This window comes from Taeniopygia guttata, chromosome Z, assembly GCF_048771995.1.
Source record: "Taeniopygia guttata chromosome Z, bTaeGut7.mat, whole genome shotgun sequence".
NCBI classification, from domain to species: Eukaryota; Metazoa; Chordata; class Aves; order Passeriformes; family Estrildidae; genus Taeniopygia; species Taeniopygia guttata.
This window is the reverse complement of record NC_133063.1, coordinates 29,289,022-29,308,713: the sequence shown is the minus strand read 5'-3', so window position 1 is coordinate 29,308,713 and position 19,692 is coordinate 29,289,022. Positions and strand designations below refer to the sequence as shown.

The window sequence follows — 19,692 nt, the reverse complement described above, 5'->3', positions numbered from 1 at the left end:
GCTACATATAAGTTTTTTTCCTACCTAGTTGTTGCATCCTCCCTCTTCTTTTTTCACACATTTTGTGCCAGAATGATCTCTTCTGATTTTTTGTTAGATCTTCGCATGCTACCTTCCTCTTACATCCATAGATTGCTCTATACAAGAGTAAACCAAATTTATTTATTTCTATATTTTCTTTGCCTTTCCTTTATTATCTATTTGAGAATGATGGCTTTTGTATTACTCTTCCTCAAGCCAAGATAAGAAAAAAATAGTCATTTACAGATATACAAAATGTTTGAGTTACCTAGAAAAAATGCACTGTTCTTTAAGAGCCTTAATTATTATTAACCCTGTATACTCTTCCTTTCTTCTTTAGAGTGATTTGAAATTCCACTTAAATGGGAACAAACCCTCTCCATTTTTATCTATGCAGTGTTGTTCTTTAACTGAGGTTCTCATGCTATCTATAGAGTTTATGTTAAAGAACTCCAGTATGTATTCCTGGTACATGTTATTGACATATTAAAACTGTAAAACAGTGCCACCTTCAGTCAAAATGAATTCAGTTAAATAATAATTTTGTGATATTAATAAAGGGGTAAATAGATATTCGGATCTGGCTCTGATTATCCATTGATTTGTAAGAGATACCCCTTCATCTTCCACATGGAGCCCACATACTCCTGTAAGTGTTTGGAATACATTGGTGATAGCAAACATAATTTTTTGGAAAGTTTCCCTAGTGTAGTCAACACCTCAACACCTGTATACAACGTCAGAATCACAGTGCTTTATATGGACCTAGAATTAATGCAGGTCTTAATTGATTCAAGTCTGCTGAAGGCATATCACAAGGAAGAAGCTCAGGCATTTCTTTCAGATGAGAGTAGAACTCCAAATATAAAACTTTGTGTAGACTTGCTACACATCCCCTCCCAGTATTGCATGAGCAATATGCTGAAATACTGCATTAAAAAAATACGAGCAGTTGTCAATGCTATGCACAAACTTTATTAAAGTAAAACGCTATATTGATATTTTCATTATACTCAGGACAATTTAGAGGCATTTTGATGTTTGGCATTAAACTGTAAGTATCATAGAAACTGCATGTCACAAGTGTAAAATTTAATCTGTGCATGAGGTTATCTTTTTGATTGAAGAAAACCTGTAGTTCTACAGATGTTTGTTTACCAGAAGAACTCTACTTATCACCATGCTCTAGACACAGAGATGATTGAAAAATACTCTGAAGTCAACAGATGCTTCCAACTGGAAACATGTCATAAGAATCAATTTTGATTCCTGAAAATAGAGTCAGATGGGGATTAAATTGAAAGAGAAATTGCTTCCTAGTTGCCCCCTTTACTGCTTATTTGCCCGCCATAGTTCTAGGACATCTCTAAGTAAATAGATAAGAAAACCTATGAATAAACTTGCAGGCCTCTGGACTCATTTGCATTTTGTCTTCCTCAAAAAAAAAAAAAAAAAATAGAGCGCAATATACAGTGAAGAGCAACATCTGCAAATTTGACCTTTGCAGATTTTCATCAGATATAGTTTTTTTTATGCCAGAGAAGTACTTTGACAACTCAGGTCTATCAGGCAGCTAACACTTCTTTACCAATGCAAAAGAAGTCTGCAATTTTTGTGTTCCTTGGTCCTTTGCCTCAGTAATACAATAGTAGGATGATCCAAGTCTCTTATATTAATGAATGTAAGTGTGGGAAATTTGACACGTAGCTTAGGGAAAAATTTTTCATCACCTTTTAGGAGTATACCAGAATTATTTGTCAGATTCTAGAATCAAACTAGCTGCTCCACATTCTAGCCCCCTGCCTTAAACTCAGGCCATCTTTTACTGTTGTTTATAAAATAATCAAACAGTATTTATTTGACTCAGACTTTTAATGGCCCCTGTCTGAGTTCATAAGTATGGAGAGATGAGCAAGAGGCTTTTCCTCTGGAGCAGCTGTTTAAGACTACTCAGCGTAACTCCTGCTGTACTGGTGCTTTGGAAGCTATAGGCAACACTTGCTTTTGCTTCTTCAGGTAACAAGCATCTGAAAGCAGAATGAAAGAGATTCAAGCCATGTCCTGGTCCACTCCAGGATATGGCTGCAGTGCCATGTAGAGGGAAATCATGCTCTAATTGCCTAAGGGCTGATGCAGCTCCCATGGAGTAAATGGCACAAAGAAATACTGTGTCTGCTAGTCTAACTTGCTTTCATCCCTTCCACTATATTGTTAAATGCTATGTTCTAATCCTTTATTAAAAATAGTGCAAATTCATTACCTCAGTTAAATGAAGAGGATGTTTTTAAGTCAGTAAAAATATTGCTGACTGATTTTGGTGTTCCAGTTTGGTTCTTTTTCCCTGGAAAACCTGTGTATGTAAGGAAATGTTGGGAAAAAAAAAAAAAACAAAACCTTACTTTGCTCTAGCTTTAATGAAAAAAGGAGAAGTACATGACTTCACAGTTACCCGAGGCAGATTTGTAATAAACATCAGTGCTTCTTCTCAGTGCCTGATTTTACAGTTTGGTCACCAGTGGTTTCTGTAAATGCATGTTATTAAAGTTAAAAAGTGGAGAAAGTGAAGCAACAAAATAAATGTAAGCTTAAATAAAGTGACGACAAACAAAATGTTGATGCCTTTTCCTCTGTCTAGACCCCTGTGTTGAAAGCAGTGTTTTCATAAAACTCAGACAGAATTAATTTCCATACTGAGGGCTTAATAGTTCCTGTAGAACAAAACAGCTGGGAAACATATGGTATCCATTTCCCTGTATCACTTGGAAAAAATTTCACATGTAAATAAAACCAACATAAAAGTGTAGGCCTTTGAACCTAGAATCTTATACAATACATAAATAAGTCAGTACAGTGCGTTCTTTGTATTGGCCCACTAAGTTACATGCCTTTTGGTTATTATTTTTATTTCTTCTTTGGAAATGTTTTCTTAAGCACTTCCAAAAGCATTAATGTAATTCTCAGACATCCATTACTACTAAGCCATACTAATCTTTCGCGTCAGGTATTAATGTTGCACTGAAAGTGTATATATCTGTTTCCTTAGGAAGGTGTTCATGGCAAATTGTGTGTTTTGACCACAACTTAGATCCCACTGATATGCAGTTAGTACATACTATAAATCTGCTTTGTTTAAACAGTATCCTTGACTTTTAGACTGCATTAACTCTTAGTGTACATTGAGAGGGGAATAGTTAGCTGCCTAAATGCTTTTGTGGTTTTAGTGTAGTGCTGTCCCTCAACAGAAAATAACAAGAGAAAGAAAACTATTTGCCAAAATTCCGCTTATCATGAAGATCATCAATATTACCAGATGGGACTATTTCTGGAAGAGTACAAATTAAGTAGGATTGAGTTCAAGTTCATAGGATTAAGAGTTCTGTTGATTGAGCTCCTTCCCTTCTCTCAAGTCAGATTCCCTGGTCAAAATATCCTGCAGTGCACTGAAATAACTGTCTGGAAGATTCGGAGCTATAGGTGTAGATAGGGATGTGGGTGTGAGTGTACACAGGTTATACATATAAGTGATGGAAAGTTTGACAGAGAAGCCCAACACAGAGAGGAGAGGTTCAAAAGGAACATCACACCTCAATAAGTAGGCTTAATTTTTAGATCAGAGAATCACAGAATTGTTTAGGTTGGTGGTATCCATTAAGATCGTCTAATTCAATGGCAAGGGCAGCTAGAGCAGGTTAAGCTAGGAGTGTGTCCAGTTGAATTCTGAATATTTCTAATGATGGAGATTTCAAAGTCTCTGGGCAGCTATGCCAGTGTTTGACCAGCCATACAATTTAAAAAGTGTTTCCTTGCGGTCAAATAGAATTTCTTATATTTCACTTGGTGCTGGTTGCCTCTTGTCCTGTCATGGAGAAGAGCCTCTTAATGATGCGATTCCTCCTGACCTTTTCCTTTCCCAAGCTGAACAGTCCAAGCTCGCAGTTGATGTTCATGAATTTCTAGTTCCTGTAAGAAAAATACATCTTCCAGAGGAAACAGGTCTTTAAAATCGAGTTGTTGTTGTTATTGGTGCTAAGACAAATCCACTAGAAAGATTTGGCTAACTCTTACTGCCCTCTCAGGAAATCATCCTAATCTTATGATGCCTCTCAATGCAGAGCAGAGTACAAACTAATATGGTTGGACAGGACCCCTGTAAATGCCACTAAGCTATTACTCACAGAATGGGTCAGGTTGGATGGGACCACAGCAGGTTCTGTGGTCCAATCTCCCTGCTCAAGCAGGGCCATCCCAGAGCATGTGCCGTAGGATTGTGTCCAGACTGTTCTTGAATGTCTACAGTGAAGGAGATTCCAAAACCTCTCTGGGTAGCCTGTTCCAGTACTCAGTCACCTGCACAGTAAAGAAGTTCTTCCCTGTGTTTGGGTGGAACTTGTGTGCATCAATGTCTGCCCATTGCCTCTCCTGGTAGTGCTGGGCACCAATGAGCTGAGCCTGGTCCCTCCTCATGAAGCCCTCCCTTCAGATACTCATGGACATTGATGAGGTCCTGCCTCAGTTGTCCCTTCTCAATGCTGAGCAGGCACAGCTCCCTTAGCCTTTCCTCGTAAGAGAATGGTCCTGTCCCTTACTAGTAACAGTCCTCTGCTGGACCCACTCCAGTTCCTCCATGTCTCTCTTGTACTGAGGAGCCCAGAACTGGACACAGAACTCCAGATGTGGCCTCATCTGGGCCAAGTGAAGGTTGAGGAGCACCTCTAGATCACTGCTGGCAATACTTTTCCTGATGTAGCCCAGAGTCCATTGGCCTTCTTCAGCACAAGCACACATTGTTGGCTCACAGACAATGTGTGTTTTTTATTAGAATTTGATTCAAACTTATTATTTGTAATTATTACATTACATTACATCCTTGAAAAAAGTTTATTTTAGGAATGTAAAATTCTTCAGTTTTGATAGAGATGCCATTAAATCTGTTTAGATATGAATCCAGCATGTAGTTGTTTCTGGTGTTTGGCCAGGTGTATCATTACAGCATGCTATCATGACACATGTTAGGTAGCACTCACTGCTAAATCAATTCCTTTATTTCTCTAGTTTCTAGCAGCAGCTGGAACTGTGGGGTCTCAACTCTTCTTGGAAATGCACAGAAACCAACAGGAATTGCAGATGTGTGCAATAAATTCAGACCAGTGAAGAGGGTTTCTCCATTAAAGCACCATCCAGAAAGCTCTGAGAACAATGAAAGTGATGACCAGAAGAACCAGAAGGGAGAATACCAGAAAGGCAGCGATTCTCAGTGTGCACCTCCAAATGATGACCAGAGTCCAGGAGAAGGAGAAAGCCTTAAAAGCAAAAGCACTGAGCCTGCTGTTCTGCTTGGGGAGCTGGAGCACTATGATCTGGATATGGATGAAATTTTGGACGTGCCTTATATTAAATCAAGTCAGCAACCTGTTCCTTTTACGAAGGTAGCTCCTGAGAAAAAACTTTTAAGTGTGTGTTCAACTGTGAATGGTCCAAGTGTCAAGACCTGTCCTGCAGGGAGCACAGAGAGCTCGCCTGCTGGCAGTATGCAGTTTTGTGTGCTGTCTCCTGTGAAAGGCACTCAGCTGAGAAAAACACAACCCATTGTCCTTGATCAGCACAAGCATTCAACAGAAGAATTAGAGCTTTCCCAGCCTTTAGTTAAGTGTAGCTCAGCCCACGAATCTGAAGCCCGAGGTAAGGGCTTCTTCAGCAAGACACTTGCTGATCCTCTTGCTCACAAAGCTGAGAAGATTATGCCGAACTGCCACCAGAGGACTTTCCACCTGCAGACGGCGCTGGCAGAAAGCAAGCAGCTAGAGGAGCTGAGTATGAACTGGAGCAGTGCAGGGGGCCCAGAAGAGAGGAGCGAAGAGGTGAAAAAAATTAAAAGCATCTTAAACATTGTAAAGGAAGGCCAAATATCTTTACTGGTAAGTACCATCTTTTTCATAAGTAGCATAGAATAAAAGTGATCTATGATGTGGTTTATTAAGCTAGCTAAGCTGATGCTCCTACTTTGAATCACTGCCCTTTTTGTCTTGTAGACTCCTTAGAAATTAAGCTGATGGGCTTCCAAATGGAAAGTATTAATATTTAAATAAAATATGTAGCAAAACCAAGATACTTGGTTTATGCATGCCTGGCCAAGATTGCTCTTTTATGCAGTACACTGAAATTGTAAAGACATTTTAACTGATAGGATCACTTAAATATCAAATTTAAATCCTAATTGAGTTTTGCCTTTCACATTTGTGGGTCAGTTGGCTCAATTATTGCTGGTTTACACTGTGGTTATGTAGAAGTTGATGATGGGAACAGAGAGGCTTCTGTTGTATTCTGATTATTATTCAGGAGTTTTTATGCTGTCTTGTTGCAGCAGCATTCTCAGGGAGGAGCTTTCTGTAAAGCCTTGTTGGCCTCTAACGCATATGAAGGTTTTTTAGTAAATTTTAGCTCTGTGATCAGGCACTGTCAATGATGGTTTCCAAAGCAACTGACTGCAAGTTAGTGCAATGATGCAGAGCATGTGATCTCCACACAGAACAGCTGGTGAAGGCACAGTGTATGTGTAAAAACTGTTTTTGTTAGATTTTTGTTTAGCTTCTCTGTTTAGCAGTCTAGCTCAAGCACAAAGGCATGCCATTAACATAGAAGCAAGGACAAAGGAAGGTATTCAAAACTAGACAGGCAGAAGAGAATATTAGATTACTCATTAAGAAATAAAAGCAAGTTAAATTCATCCTGGAATAGAAATTGGGGGGAAAAAGAGGACATCACAGGTAAGAAAATATGTATATTTTCCAAATTGGTTGAAACCTCTTCCTGAAGTACACTCATGGAACAATACTCTGGCAAGACTACGTACCTCTAGGAACTTTGTTATTGCTACTTCTTGACTCTGTCTTCAATCTTCTGTTTTTCCTCTGGAGTTTCTCAATTCAATTGTTTTGTCTTTAAATTAGAATTAGGCAGAAATAATGTACTACACCATAGTGGTGTTGAACTTAGTAAATATCTCAACAGTTTTTTTCGTGGAAATAAGCTATCACATAAAAATCTTCTGTCTTGTGCTTTAACTACATTTTAGATGGTGCTTAGCATAAGCTACCATTTTATGATGAGCAAAATTAATCAGGAATGTCTTTCAGAAGTCATTCATATTTTGTCTTCAATTACTTATCAATATAATGCAAAAAAATTAAAACAGAAAACTCAGAATAGACAGAAATTACTAGCATGTGGGTATTTTTGCAGCTATCTTGTTGACTAGACTAGTGCAAAGATTTAAAGGCACTTAAGAGCTTGCACTATTGCATGACAATTGCATGAGAAGGAGAGAAACTTCACAATTAATCAAACCAGTGAACATACCACTTCTGTCCTTATGCTAATAGTACCCAGGTTCTATACAGTGAAGTGAAAAGCTCTGGATTTTGACTTGTAAAATACCATGCCTCTTGGGAAACCTCCTTGTGTTTGGCTTGTGTCTGGGGCTGTGAGGATAAATGTGTCTTTTTATCCTTAGTTGTAAACAACATATTGCTTTTTTTAACAGCCACATTTAGCAGCAGATAATCTGGATAAGATCCATGATGAATGTGACAACAATCTGTTGCATGTAGCAGCTTCAAAGGGACATGCAGAATGCCTGCAGCATCTCACTTCTTTGATGGGTGAAGACTGTTTGAATGAACGAAACATTTTACAGCTAACTCCAGCTGGGTTAGCAATAAAGGTAATAGGCCCTTTTTCTACTGTAAGGTGACATTAAGGTCTTTCAGTTTCCTCCTGTCATGGCAGTAAGAAATGCATCCAGCAGGATGTTCTTTTTCAAGCTTTATAAGTAAGGGAAAAAGGACTCCTGTTGGCTGATACTACATAAGCAAAGTGAAATGGATTGCTACACTGACTGTAATATCCACTGAATAACAATGACAGAATTTTTACATTGTTATCAATGCATCAATTTTTAAATCGATCTACTGAATCTAAAGAATATTTGATATATTTCAAGCAGCTTTCACTTAACTTGGATTCAGTTGTTTCTTTGGGGAGCATAGCAGTTTCTTGGTTTTTTACAAATAGTGGTATAATCGTATAAGGCAAGTGTGAGAATAAGTTTACAAAGCATAAAAGCACTTTGAGGTGAAAATTCCCAGTTGTCTAAAGCAGTTGCAGAAAAGTTAAAATGTACATGTTGCAGAACAACCTGCTAAAATCTCAATAAATTTAACGTCCAGGTTTACAGGAAAACTTACTATGTAGGAAAATATGAAATTTCATGCTGTTACTATGCTAAAATAAAAGACAGTGCAGGAAGTCTGATGATGTAACCATAGTAGTTGTGGTTCTTTAGTGAGAGTGAATGGTTAAATATAATTCCTTTTATTCTCTAAATACCTTAAGGACAAAGAAGAGAAGGGGTGAAACGTAATACAAGATTTTCTGTTTCTTCTGAGGGGTTTATTGTTACTTGCTTCCTGGGAAGGGTTTGGAAACTGAGAAGACTGGTGGATTCCAACCTGCAATTTTGCATTTTTGTGGCATCATTTCAATGATCTAGGGCCCTAGTGCAGGTGGCAGGGTTTTGCATTTTTTATTTTCTGGGCCAAGTCATATAATTAGAAAATTAAACTGATCCTAGTTGTACTAAGGAAATGCTCCAAAATCTTGGCCTGAGTCAAACTGTATAGTTACAGTCTACCAGTTTAAAGTCTTAGAAAAGTTTAGCAATTTTTCTGTCTTGTTTATTCAAGGTAGGTATATAATGTGTCTGTAAGCCAGTAAATTCTGATACTTAGTGTTTGTGGAAAAGAGGTGCTACACCCTGCATAGTACAGCATTATGGGAGTTGCAGTGGTATAAACGAGAGCAATAAAAATCAATATCATTGTATCAATGTTGAAAACCACTCTGGAAGGAAGGATCAAGAACTACAAGATTTAGTTAAGCCATATCATTTAAAGGCTCTTACAAAACTTTGCAATGACCCAGGATAAGTCCAGTTATGTAGGTCATCATTAGAATTACTTGTGCTGGGGCATCCTCACTTACAGGAAGAGCTCCATCACATTCACACTCTTTTCTGTGAATGAAAAAGAATGCTCAAGTATTGTTGGAAGGAACCAATTGTTAAATAAGCCAGCCTTTCTGCAGAAAGAGGCAAAAGGTGTTATTGACTTATTCTTTAAATTCTTAAACAAACTGGAAATTCTTAATAATTCTGATAAGCTTTTTGCTCTTTAGTAGATGTATTTAGAATGGAAACGGCTGGAATCTAGACTTTTTTTTTTTTCTTGTTTAGAATGGTCAGCTGGAGTGTGTTCGGTGGATGGTGAGTGAAACAGAAGCTATTGCAGAACTCAGTTGCTCAAAAGACCACCCAAGCCTTATTCATTATGCAGGTTGCTATGGCCAGGTATGCCTTTCTTTTACTTCTTCAAATAGATTACTTAGATGCTTGTACAAGAATTTGATTTAAAGTATCTGTGGCATTTTGTGGTTTTTAATTACAGGTGCTCTGAATTAGTTGAAGTATAGCAAAATCTTTTCTAATTTAACCTGTATAATTTTTTCAGCATTTTCTTGGGTTTTGTTTTATAAGGTTTGAATAATGGCAAGGAGAAGATAAACTGACGTATTAGGTCAACAAGCAAATCCTAAGAATGTCTACAGAGATTAGTTGTAATCTAGAGGACACGTAGGATACATCAAAAGAGCAAGAAAAACTTTGCAATTTAAGAATTCATTGTATTGGCATGAAGTATGGTGGAATTTGAACACCATCTGTCTAGCTTTAACCACTTTAGTTGAAAACTACATACAAAAGCAAGCTGTAGGTTCACAGAATATTTGGAAGGAACCCACAAGGATCATCTGGTCCAGCTCTTAAATAAATGGCCCATATGGGGCTTGATCCCATAAGCTTGGTGTTATTAGTACCATGCTCTAGCCAGCTGAGCTAATTGTAAATCAATCCTGTTTCACACCTAACTTGTCTATTGATATAACAATGAGACAGCACTGAAGAACTGTTATTGATATAACAATGAGACAGCACTGAAAGCATTCTGGCGCTTTGCTAATATCTGGAGGAACATATATGCCACTCAGTTACACTATCTTCTCTTCCCACAATGTCTGTTTTCTCCTAAGTAAATCTTCCAATAACTCATCTTCAAAGGACCTTCTCCAGGATCTACTGTGAAAGAAATAGTAATCAATTATTCTTCTCTAATCTCTTTGGCAGAGGGACCATTTTATCCCACAGTTTCTTTGACAGATATTAAAGATAAACCATGGAATCACAGAATCATAGACTGATTTGGGTTGGGACCTTAAAGATCATCCAGTTCCAACTCCCCAGATATTGGCATGGACACCAAACCTCACTGATTTTGTGCTAATGCTTTTTACTCTTCTTGAGAGAGCAAACAAAATATAATCACTAAGAGAATCATTCGTTGCTATGTGTGGTTGTCTCATTCAATGCCATACAATTATTGTGGCATTTTTCTGCTGCTAACTGCTTCTGTCCAAGGATGAATTTACTGTAGGGGTAGGGAAGGAGATGAGGCAGGTTTGGAAGTCTGTGGAGCTAGGAGTCTCCCTTTTCTCCTGCAGTTTCCATAGGCACAGAGACACCCTTGTTTTCATGCTGTGAAAAGACCTCCTTTTTTCTTCATTTTCCTGTTGCCTTTATTTCCACGCAGCTCCTGTCCCCCAGGCGCTGGCCTGCAGCAGCCAGTGGGTGGTCGATGGTGAGGAATGCACGCTGCTGCCCCTGGGTCTCTGCTGAGATTACCAGGTAGCAGTGAGTTAGCTCTGACATGGGCAGCACTGCTCTGAGAGCGCTACTAGGACCCGAGACAAAGAGACCAAGAGAGACCACCTGTGTGCAGTCCAAAGAAAGTTGTATTGCTCGAACCCTGCAGGCACAAGTGACAGAGGGGCGGGAGTCTGGTTACAGTTTTTATAGGGAATATAGGTGATAAGGTAAAACCAATAGAGACAGTGTCCAGCCTGAATACATTACAGGTCAAATCCAATGGGAATAACTCAGGGGAGGGGTGAGTGCTCAGGGGAACACAGAAAAGAAAACTTTCTAACTTCAGATTCACAAAGCCTTTTGCCTTTTGCACAGCTGTGTGTCACCACATTTTCTACTATACAGATGTTTACTGGTGCGAGATAGGACCCCGGTGGATATACAGTTTGCTGGTGTTAGCAAGTTTGCTGTAAACCCAACACTGAGGATAGAGAATATGTGAGCTAGATCAGAACTGGATTAGAGAAAAGAGTGCTTATTACTGAGAATAAAAAGGTTGGAAGAGAAAGTTGCATGTGAACTTAAATTCCTGTCTTCACTTGATTAACCTGATTTTGTCCTCATCTCTAAAGATATTTATATAAACTAAAGCCAGTGAAGTTTTGGGATTTTTTTCAGTGAGCTATGGTATCTACTGCCAGAAACAGATCTGGCACACTTTATCTAGATTCTTTTCAAAGCAGAACGGAAGCTCTACCACTTAGGAAACACCAGCTACAGTCAGCCACCCATGAAATTTGATATATAAATTGATATATAAATTACTGCCAATTTTTTTTAGTTAGCTGAATGCCAAACAAAGTTCATATGTAATGCTAATTATCTTTCCTTTTATAATCCATAAACAACCTTCAAAAATGAGGGAATATTGAGGCTGAAGGGGTGCCAGACTATCTTACCCAACTCTGTTAAGAAAGAAAAAAAACTTCAAGAAATTTAAATGCTTACTTGGCACTGTCCTGGAACCTTTAATTTATTTTACCATTACTTACATGAGAGATAATCCATGTAAACACTGGTCTTGGCAGAATTACAAGAGTAATATTTTTACAAGGAAGACCTGTTATTGAATCCTTTGCTAAGACAGTCAGTCTATCCATTGTTTCTGCAGGCATTAGACATGCATGCCATATTTTTCTTCAAGAATTATGATTTAGAATGGGCAGCAGGAGGGAGTTCATAGCAAAGTTCCTATGTTAAAGGTCATCAAACTACAGTCATGGCCTGCCTCCAAGGACATGCCAGCAACATTTTATTTTTCCAATGGGAGAAGGGATCGCATAAATCAATGTGATTGAAGAGAAAAAAAGCTCAAAGTCAACCTGTAGCCTGGTCAGCATAGCTCCTAGCAAGGGTTTCTTTAAGAATGAGACTATGCAAGAGAAACCATGCTGGCTGGCAGGCCTCTTCACACTGGGCATAAGTCATGAGTACTGGGCATGCCAGCTGTAATTGACCCAGTTCACCATGTGAATGTGGTGGTGCAGTCCTGGGTGCACATTGTCCTAGTCCTCACTTAGAGCTTCATGGGGCTGGAATATCTTTCTGTCAGGGATGCTGTGGTATGGACTGCACAGGTAAGAGGCACAAGATGGGGAATGCCAAGGCTTTGTGGTTTCTGAACTCAGGAGAATCTAGGAAGACTTTGGGCAACCAGCCTGAAACATAACTGAGGACCTAGAAGGGGTCCTGTGCACACTTTGATGGTGGTACAATTCTGGAGAGCACAGTGGGAAGGAGTATATTACAGTCAAATATGCAGATACTTAACAAAACACCTTTGTTTTACACCTCAGGATATTTGCCTTCCTATCTAATGTCATTATTACAAAGGCAATGTGTTGTTTTCACTCACTCCTACTCCTCTACTGTGAAGGGATACTGGGAAGGCCAGCTTATTTAATTGATATCAAGTGATGGGGCTAGGATTAGCTGTAGATACAGTACTCTTCAGCATGCTTACCCTTCCCTTTGTAGGCCATGTCATGATTTATGTGGTCCATGTTAGCTGTACTTTCTTCTCTAAAAGTCGTCTGATGGAACCAAAGTCAGCAGCCTGTCCCAAATTTTCATGAAATCTTTTTGCAGAGAGATTTGTATTATTGTAGGTCTAGAATATGCCAGAGAGGGTTTAATAACTGCTAGAGCATAAGCATTTGTAGGTGTTAAAAGTAATACTGAATAATTTATCAGTATTTATCAGTTCCTCTTACTTCACAAAAAAAAGTGATAATTTTTCATTGTCTTCATCTGATGAATTGTCTTACTATCTTTCCTTATGTCTGAATAAATTGAAGACTATAAATCTATTTCAGAAAATATTTTTCCTGCAAATACATATTATGAGTGTTAATAAAGTGAAATGTGGCATATTTTGATATATGATGGTTTTGTTTTCACTAGTTTTTAAGTGAAAAAAATTCTTTGTTTTCTTGGGTTTTTTTGGTCAAGGATAAATTTGTTGAAACAAAACAAATTTGTTGTGACTTATGACACTGTGCCTGTGTTCACTTAGTGCACAGGTAGTCCTAAGTATAGATGATTGAATAGAGCCACCCAGCCACTAGATTTCCTTGTTGATAAGAAAAATTACTAGAAAGTATACTTTGCTCCATGCTGATTGTGATCATAAAATTACAGAACATGCTTAACATTCTGGTCTCTTATATATTCCAAAGAAATATATGATTTCAAAGCTATAGTTGTCTTCCAATTCTGCAAATAAGTTTTGCTAAAGTATTTTTCTTTTAATTATTAAAACATAGGGGCAAGTCATAGGAGTAGTACAATCTTTCTTCCTTGCTGGCCAACACCACTGGCATATTGAGAAATGCTCAAAAGTATTTTTAAAGCGATATGTTATATGTAGTCATCTCTCCATGCTGGCTGTCAGCTGTGTTGGGCCTTCAGCAAAGGAGAAGTCAAAATACCTATTCCCTCACCCTGTAATAAGAACAAAATTGCTGCTAAAGTGAAGATATGAAGAAGATAAGCGTCAGACAGAGCAGGCCTCTGAAGTAGTAAGCAGGGACCCAGATGCTTAAATGGACAGAATCATCCTGGAGTAGGTCTAGAACGGTCCTCTCCTTTTCATTGAGATTAAAATTTCTGTGGTACTTTTACACCAAAAAATGCAGGTTTATATCCAACCTTTTAAGAATTTTCTTTCTTCATTTTTATTCTTGGTCTTTTCTAATAATTACTGCTCGGTGTCCTGTATGTGGTTTCAGTACTGTTTTATTTATGTTTACTTTAGTTTTTCACATTTCTAATTTTGGGTGATTATGTACTTATGTGTCACTGAAGCTACTGAGGTGCTGCAGATTAAGCCTATGCATCAGTGTTTGCCTCAGCAACCTAGAATCCACAAAGCCCCTTTGAACTGGAGCTCAGAGTCAGTATAACATGATAGATATCAAAGCTAGACATTAAAAAATACACATTTAAATAAAAAAGTTTTATGCTAGGAAGTAATTTAGTCTTTTAACCTTTCCAGATAGAAAAACTGAGAAAGCAGCTGTAGTCAGCTTTAATGGACCCCACTTTTCCATGTAATCTATAGATTTATTCTAGATTTTCAATATGTATTGTATTCATTATGGCAAAATGAAATTTAATCTTGTGTAACATGGGAAGTTCCTAGAGAGAAGAATTTTTTTTTCCCAAATAAACTCCCTGGGGAAAATAAGAAATCAAAAAAGCTTAGTGCACACATATGTAACTCTCCATTGTTAGAAAAGAATACCAAAATAAATGTGTATTGCACCTATATACACACAAAAAAGGTGGTGTTAAAAAAAGAAAGTTTCTACTTCAGTTTTGGCTTCCAGACCTTCAACAACAAGTTTTTGCAGTTCAAGTCTCCCCATCCTTCCCAACATGCAGGACATACAAATGGTCCATGAGTCAATACATTGAGTTATTAGGGTAGCTTTATTTTCTGATTTTAGTTGTGTTGCTTCTTCTTTAGCACAACCACACAGAGATGGGGAATGATTATAGATTTGAAGAATCTAACTGCTCAGCTCTGTGATCTGAGCATAATCCTATTTTAATTTTCCAGAGAGGCTTGTGATGTTTGACCAAATTTCACAACGTGATTTTCAGCTTGATATTCTTCCTCAGGTTTTTCAGGTTATTTTTTCTCAGGTTTCATCACCAACACAGAAGCTGTCACAATCTTCATGTACAATTTCTCAGAATGCATTACAGTACTTGTGTTTTTCCTGTTATTTCTTTCTATAAAATAAAATATTTCAGCTTTTTTCCTTGGGGGAAAAAAGGAAACCCAAAACCCCCAAAAAGACAAACCAAAGTTCCATGATGCACTAAGTCTACAAAGTTAAGAGAGAAAACAAAGAATTATTGGATAGTATTAATAATAGATGATAGCACCAGTATTCCTTTTCATTAGTTCTTACCTTTTGTGACATTTCTTTGCCCTTAGGAGAAAATCCTTTTGTGGCTTCTTCAGTTTATGCAAGAACAAGGGATTTCACTGGATGAAGTTGACCAGGATGGAAATACTGCTGTTCACATAGCTGCTCAACATGGCTATCTAGGATGCATACAGGTAGAGTGATAGCTATAGCAGAAACCTCTAGACTTCAAGCTTGAATGCCAAAACTGTATTATTGGAAATCTAAGTGGGGATACTTATTGATTCATTAAAATATATCAGAAGGAAGAACTTTAAATGAGTAGGAGTCAGACTGAAATACTGAAAAGCTCCAGGTTGTGATTCTATTCTTGAGTATGCTGTTGTAAACCTAAACTAACTTGTATTGCAAGATGAAAACATGATTATACTGTTTATATATAAACAGCTAATATGTCTGTTATTGTGTTACAAAGGGCAGCAAGTGCAGATATGCATACTTTTCTCATTACTCTGGTATTTTCTTTCTGTTTCTTTTTCCATTGAGAAAGGATAGTTGTAGCTATCCAGATGAGGGAAATTATAGAAGATAAGTTTGTTGAACTGTTTACACCTTGAATAAACCATCCTTTTCATACTGTTCATCCTGGAATGAATCTGTGCTATACAATGAAGAGTAATGTTGATTTCTAATTAATTTTCAGTGACTCATCTTGGCCTCTGAAAACAATATAGTTCTATTTACAGAGGTGCTAAAAAAATGGTCATTTGTCCAGCTGAGAAGGCTTACACATCTACAGTACCTAGAGGAGCCAGAATTAGCCAGTTTGGATACCTCTGTCCAGCATCTGTGTTCAATGCAGGCGTAACAAAAAAGTCATGGAGTGGAACTGGATGGCTGGTCACAGAGTCATTAGCCATTAAGGCTGGAAAAGACCTCAAAGATCATCAAGTCTGACCAAACTAGCTCCATCACCGTATTCACCATTAATGTATGTCTCCAAATGCCACATCCATACCCATTTTTTGTCCACCTCAAGGGAAAATGACTCCACCACTTCAATGGTCAGTCTGTTCCAGTGCTTAACAACCCTTTCTGTGAATTTTTTTTTCCTAATAGCGGATCTAAACTCTCCTGGTACAACTTGAGGCCACTTCCTCTCATCCTGTTAATTTGTGAGAAGAGGCCAATTCCTACCTGGCTACAACCTCTTATCAGGCAACTGTAAGAGAGTAATGTCCCCCGTCAGTGTCCTTTTGCCCAGACTAAACAACCCCAGCCTCCTCAGCCTCACAGGGCTTTTGCTCCAGACCCTTTCCCAGCTCTGCTGCCCTTGTCTGGATTTGCTGCAGCACCTCAATGTCTTTGTTGTTGTGAGGGGCCCAGAACTGGTCACAGGGCTTGTGTGGCCTCACCAATGCACAGTATTGCAGCATGGTCACTGCCATGGTCCTGCTGGCCACACTATTGTGGACACAGGCCAGGATGCCCTTGGCCTTCTTGGCCACTTGGGCACATGCTGTCAGCCAGCACCTCTAGGTCCTTTTCTGCCAGGCAGCTTTCCAGAAACTGCTCCAAGCTTGTTGTGCTGCTTGGGGTGGTCCAAGTGCAGTTGAATCTCATCTAGTTGGCCTCAGCCCTTTGATCCAGTCTGTGCAGATCCCTCTGCAGAGCTTTCCTGCCCTCAAGCAGATCAACACTACTGTCCAACTTGACATATCTGTGAATTTACTTATGATGCATTTGATCCCCTTGTCCATGTTGATTACTTTAAATAGGGCTGGCCCCAACCCTGAGCCCTGGGGAACACCACCACTGACCAGTCACAATCTGGAGGTAAATTCGTTCACCACCAGCCAGTTTTTCACTCAGTGAACACCATAGGCAGCCAGATTCTCTAGGAGAATACTGTGGGGAAACATATCTAAGGCTTTACTAAAATCTAGGTAAACACACCTTTTCCTCATCCATTAGGCCGGTCACTTTGTCATAGAATGAGATCAGGTTGGTCAAGCAGAAGCTGCCTTTCATAAACCCATGCTATGGGTGAGATGCCCTGGTTGTCCTGTACTTGTTGCATGAGGATGGTCATGATGATCTGCTCTATGAACTCGCCTGGCACTGAGATCAGGCTGACAAGCCCGCTCTTCCCTGGATCCTTCCTTCCTCAAACCCTTGTATACATGGGTGCCAAGTTTGGCAGCTTCCACTCACTGGAACCTCCCTGGCTGATCAGCACTTCTGGTAAATTATTGAAGGTGAAGCAACTTAACTTTGTATTAATTGCAGATGTACCCTCTGTCCATCAAATTTGCTAGAACTATTAGTCACAGGAGTACATTTCAGTGTTTGTGTTGTCGGCACTTTGAGCAAAAGCTCTTTGGAGAAGAAATAATAATAAAATTATTCCAGGAAATTGCAGACAGGTATTTGATAAAGAAACTAGACATTGGAGAAGAATAAATAAAAAAAATAAACAACCTCTTGGCAGAAAGGCAAGAAACAAAAATTTAAGTGATTAAGTCAAGTTAGGGAGGAAAACATGTCTAAGAAGGAGGAGTAAATCTCCAAGGATTCAGATATGTATCAGTAAACATGTTATTCCTATTACCATACATGAACCAATCCACATCACTCTTCAGGCCACAGCAAATACAGAACATTTGTATTAGTCCACCCAAAAAGAAATACAGAGTAAATTTTCATTAGCTAACCTCTCCAGAGAGCTAAGTATATTTGTGTACACTATTAGGTTGTATCTACAGCTGCAGAGCTATTATTATTATTGCAGTCTATTTATATATTTGCTTACCCAGAAGACATAACTCTGTAAAAGCCAGTTTGAGTATTGCATAATAAAAAAAGAAAAACAGGTTGAGCTGAATGAATAGACTTAAAAAGAAAATAGTCAAATAGATTTGGAGAGCATGACCATCTCTGTGTTTTCTTACTGAGAGGACATGTCTTTTTTCTTAAGGACTTGAGGAATGGATCCTGTAGAAACTCATATGAGAATAAAATAAACAAACCATGACATCCATGCTAAATCTATTTGGTTTACTATTTTATTGTAGCCAATTTCTATGATCAGTTTTAAAAAATGGATAGAAGAAATGTTTATGATTTATTGGTGGGGGGCACTGTTGTGGTAAAGGGTGTGTGTAGGGTTCCTGTGGCGTGTGTGTTTAGGGTCTCAATAGTGCCTCATCAAGATGTGCAGTGCATTTGAAGGAGAAATGGGAATAGATTATTTTGAACAGTGGTGACATCTGCAGGTGTTTTCATGGAACTAAACAAAGAAACAAACAAACCCTGCTTTCCCTGTGAAGAACAAACCTTAATAAGTGCCTTAGAATTCTAAAGATTATTTTATTTTAAGTAAATGTACGATTTAAGAAGTGCTTTTTGTTGTAGTGAGGCCATAAGAAATAAGTCATGAAAATACTTAGTGGCGATAAAAATACACAATGTCAGTGATATCACTTCACTTACACCTCACAGACTTAAGTAGAGTTGATATTTTGTGCTGTGAAATAAAATAAGCTCTGTGCCCAGTAAGCTTACAGTCTAATTTAAAATAATGCACAGTGAATAATCTGGTAAGAATAAAGAAATGATAAAGGAAACAGAGAAACTGTAGGCAGCAGCATAAAAACTGAAAAATCACAACCTGCCAGTGATTCCTTGGCCTACTTACTGTGTTTATAAGCATATGATGCTCCTATCATGTTTCAAACTATATGATTACTTTATGTAAGGTCATAACTCTCCTTTGTTTTCTTTCTTGACAAATTAAGCACAACCTATTGATATGAGATGCAGTGCAAGAGTTCATAATTTTCCTTTCTGTATGGTTTTAGCAGATCAGACAGACCACCCATTCCACTTCTCTCTCATATGTTGAGGTCTCTGTGTCTGCTGTTTGTAGTCAGCCAAGTCACTCCAACCCTCAGTGGTTTACCAGAGCTGCTTGGATAAGTTAATCAAGAGCTCAGCCATACAATTCCTCTTCTGCATGTGTATGCATGAAGTTAATGATGCTGTAGTTTCTGGCTGTACAGGATCACAAGTTTTCCTAGGGGCTGGTATCAATGCATATCAAAGCATTGCTGAGAATATTTAGGTCCTATTTACCTACTCCAGTAATGCAAATAGCTCCTAACTCTGATTATCACAAACAGATTATAAGACGGAAGATTTGGTCTCAAATCTTGCTTTAGTTATTGGATGTCTCGAGGTCAGACAGAACTTTTTTTGCACATAGAACGCTATTTATTCTGGTCTCAGAATAATTCAAATGTCATGCTCACAACCTGGATGGTTCTCCAGCAGCAAGCTAGGGTTCTCTGCTGGTACTGTGAGTAACACAGGGATATACATCAGAGTATAAGATCTTATTTTTCTTGGAGACTAAAAGCTGACACATATATCAGTATGTCTTAAGAAAATAGTGACTAACCAAGCAAGTGCAAAGCAATG

At 38.4% G+C, this 19,692-nt stretch overlaps 1 protein-coding gene across 10 annotated transcripts in view; it reads left to right on the top strand.

The window, feature by feature from the left end:
• SNCAIP (synuclein alpha interacting protein) overlaps window positions 1-19,692 on the top strand; it is an 89,071-nt gene that overhangs the window by 51,521 nt on the left and 17,858 nt on the right. For all 10 annotated transcript variants that reach the window (XR_012053258.1, XM_072922794.1, XM_072922790.1 and 7 more), the window contains 4 exons: window positions 5,074-5,936; window positions 7,562-7,741; window positions 9,311-9,424; window positions 15,282-15,407. Coding sequence is in view for 9 of the 10 variants with exons in the window: in XM_072922794.1 (XP_072778895.1) it covers window positions 5,074-5,936; window positions 7,562-7,741; window positions 9,311-9,424; window positions 15,282-15,407 (1,283 nt within the window). In the remaining variant the exon portion in view is untranslated. The remainder of the gene's footprint in view (window positions 1-5,073; window positions 5,937-7,561; window positions 7,742-9,310; window positions 9,425-15,281; window positions 15,408-19,692) is intronic.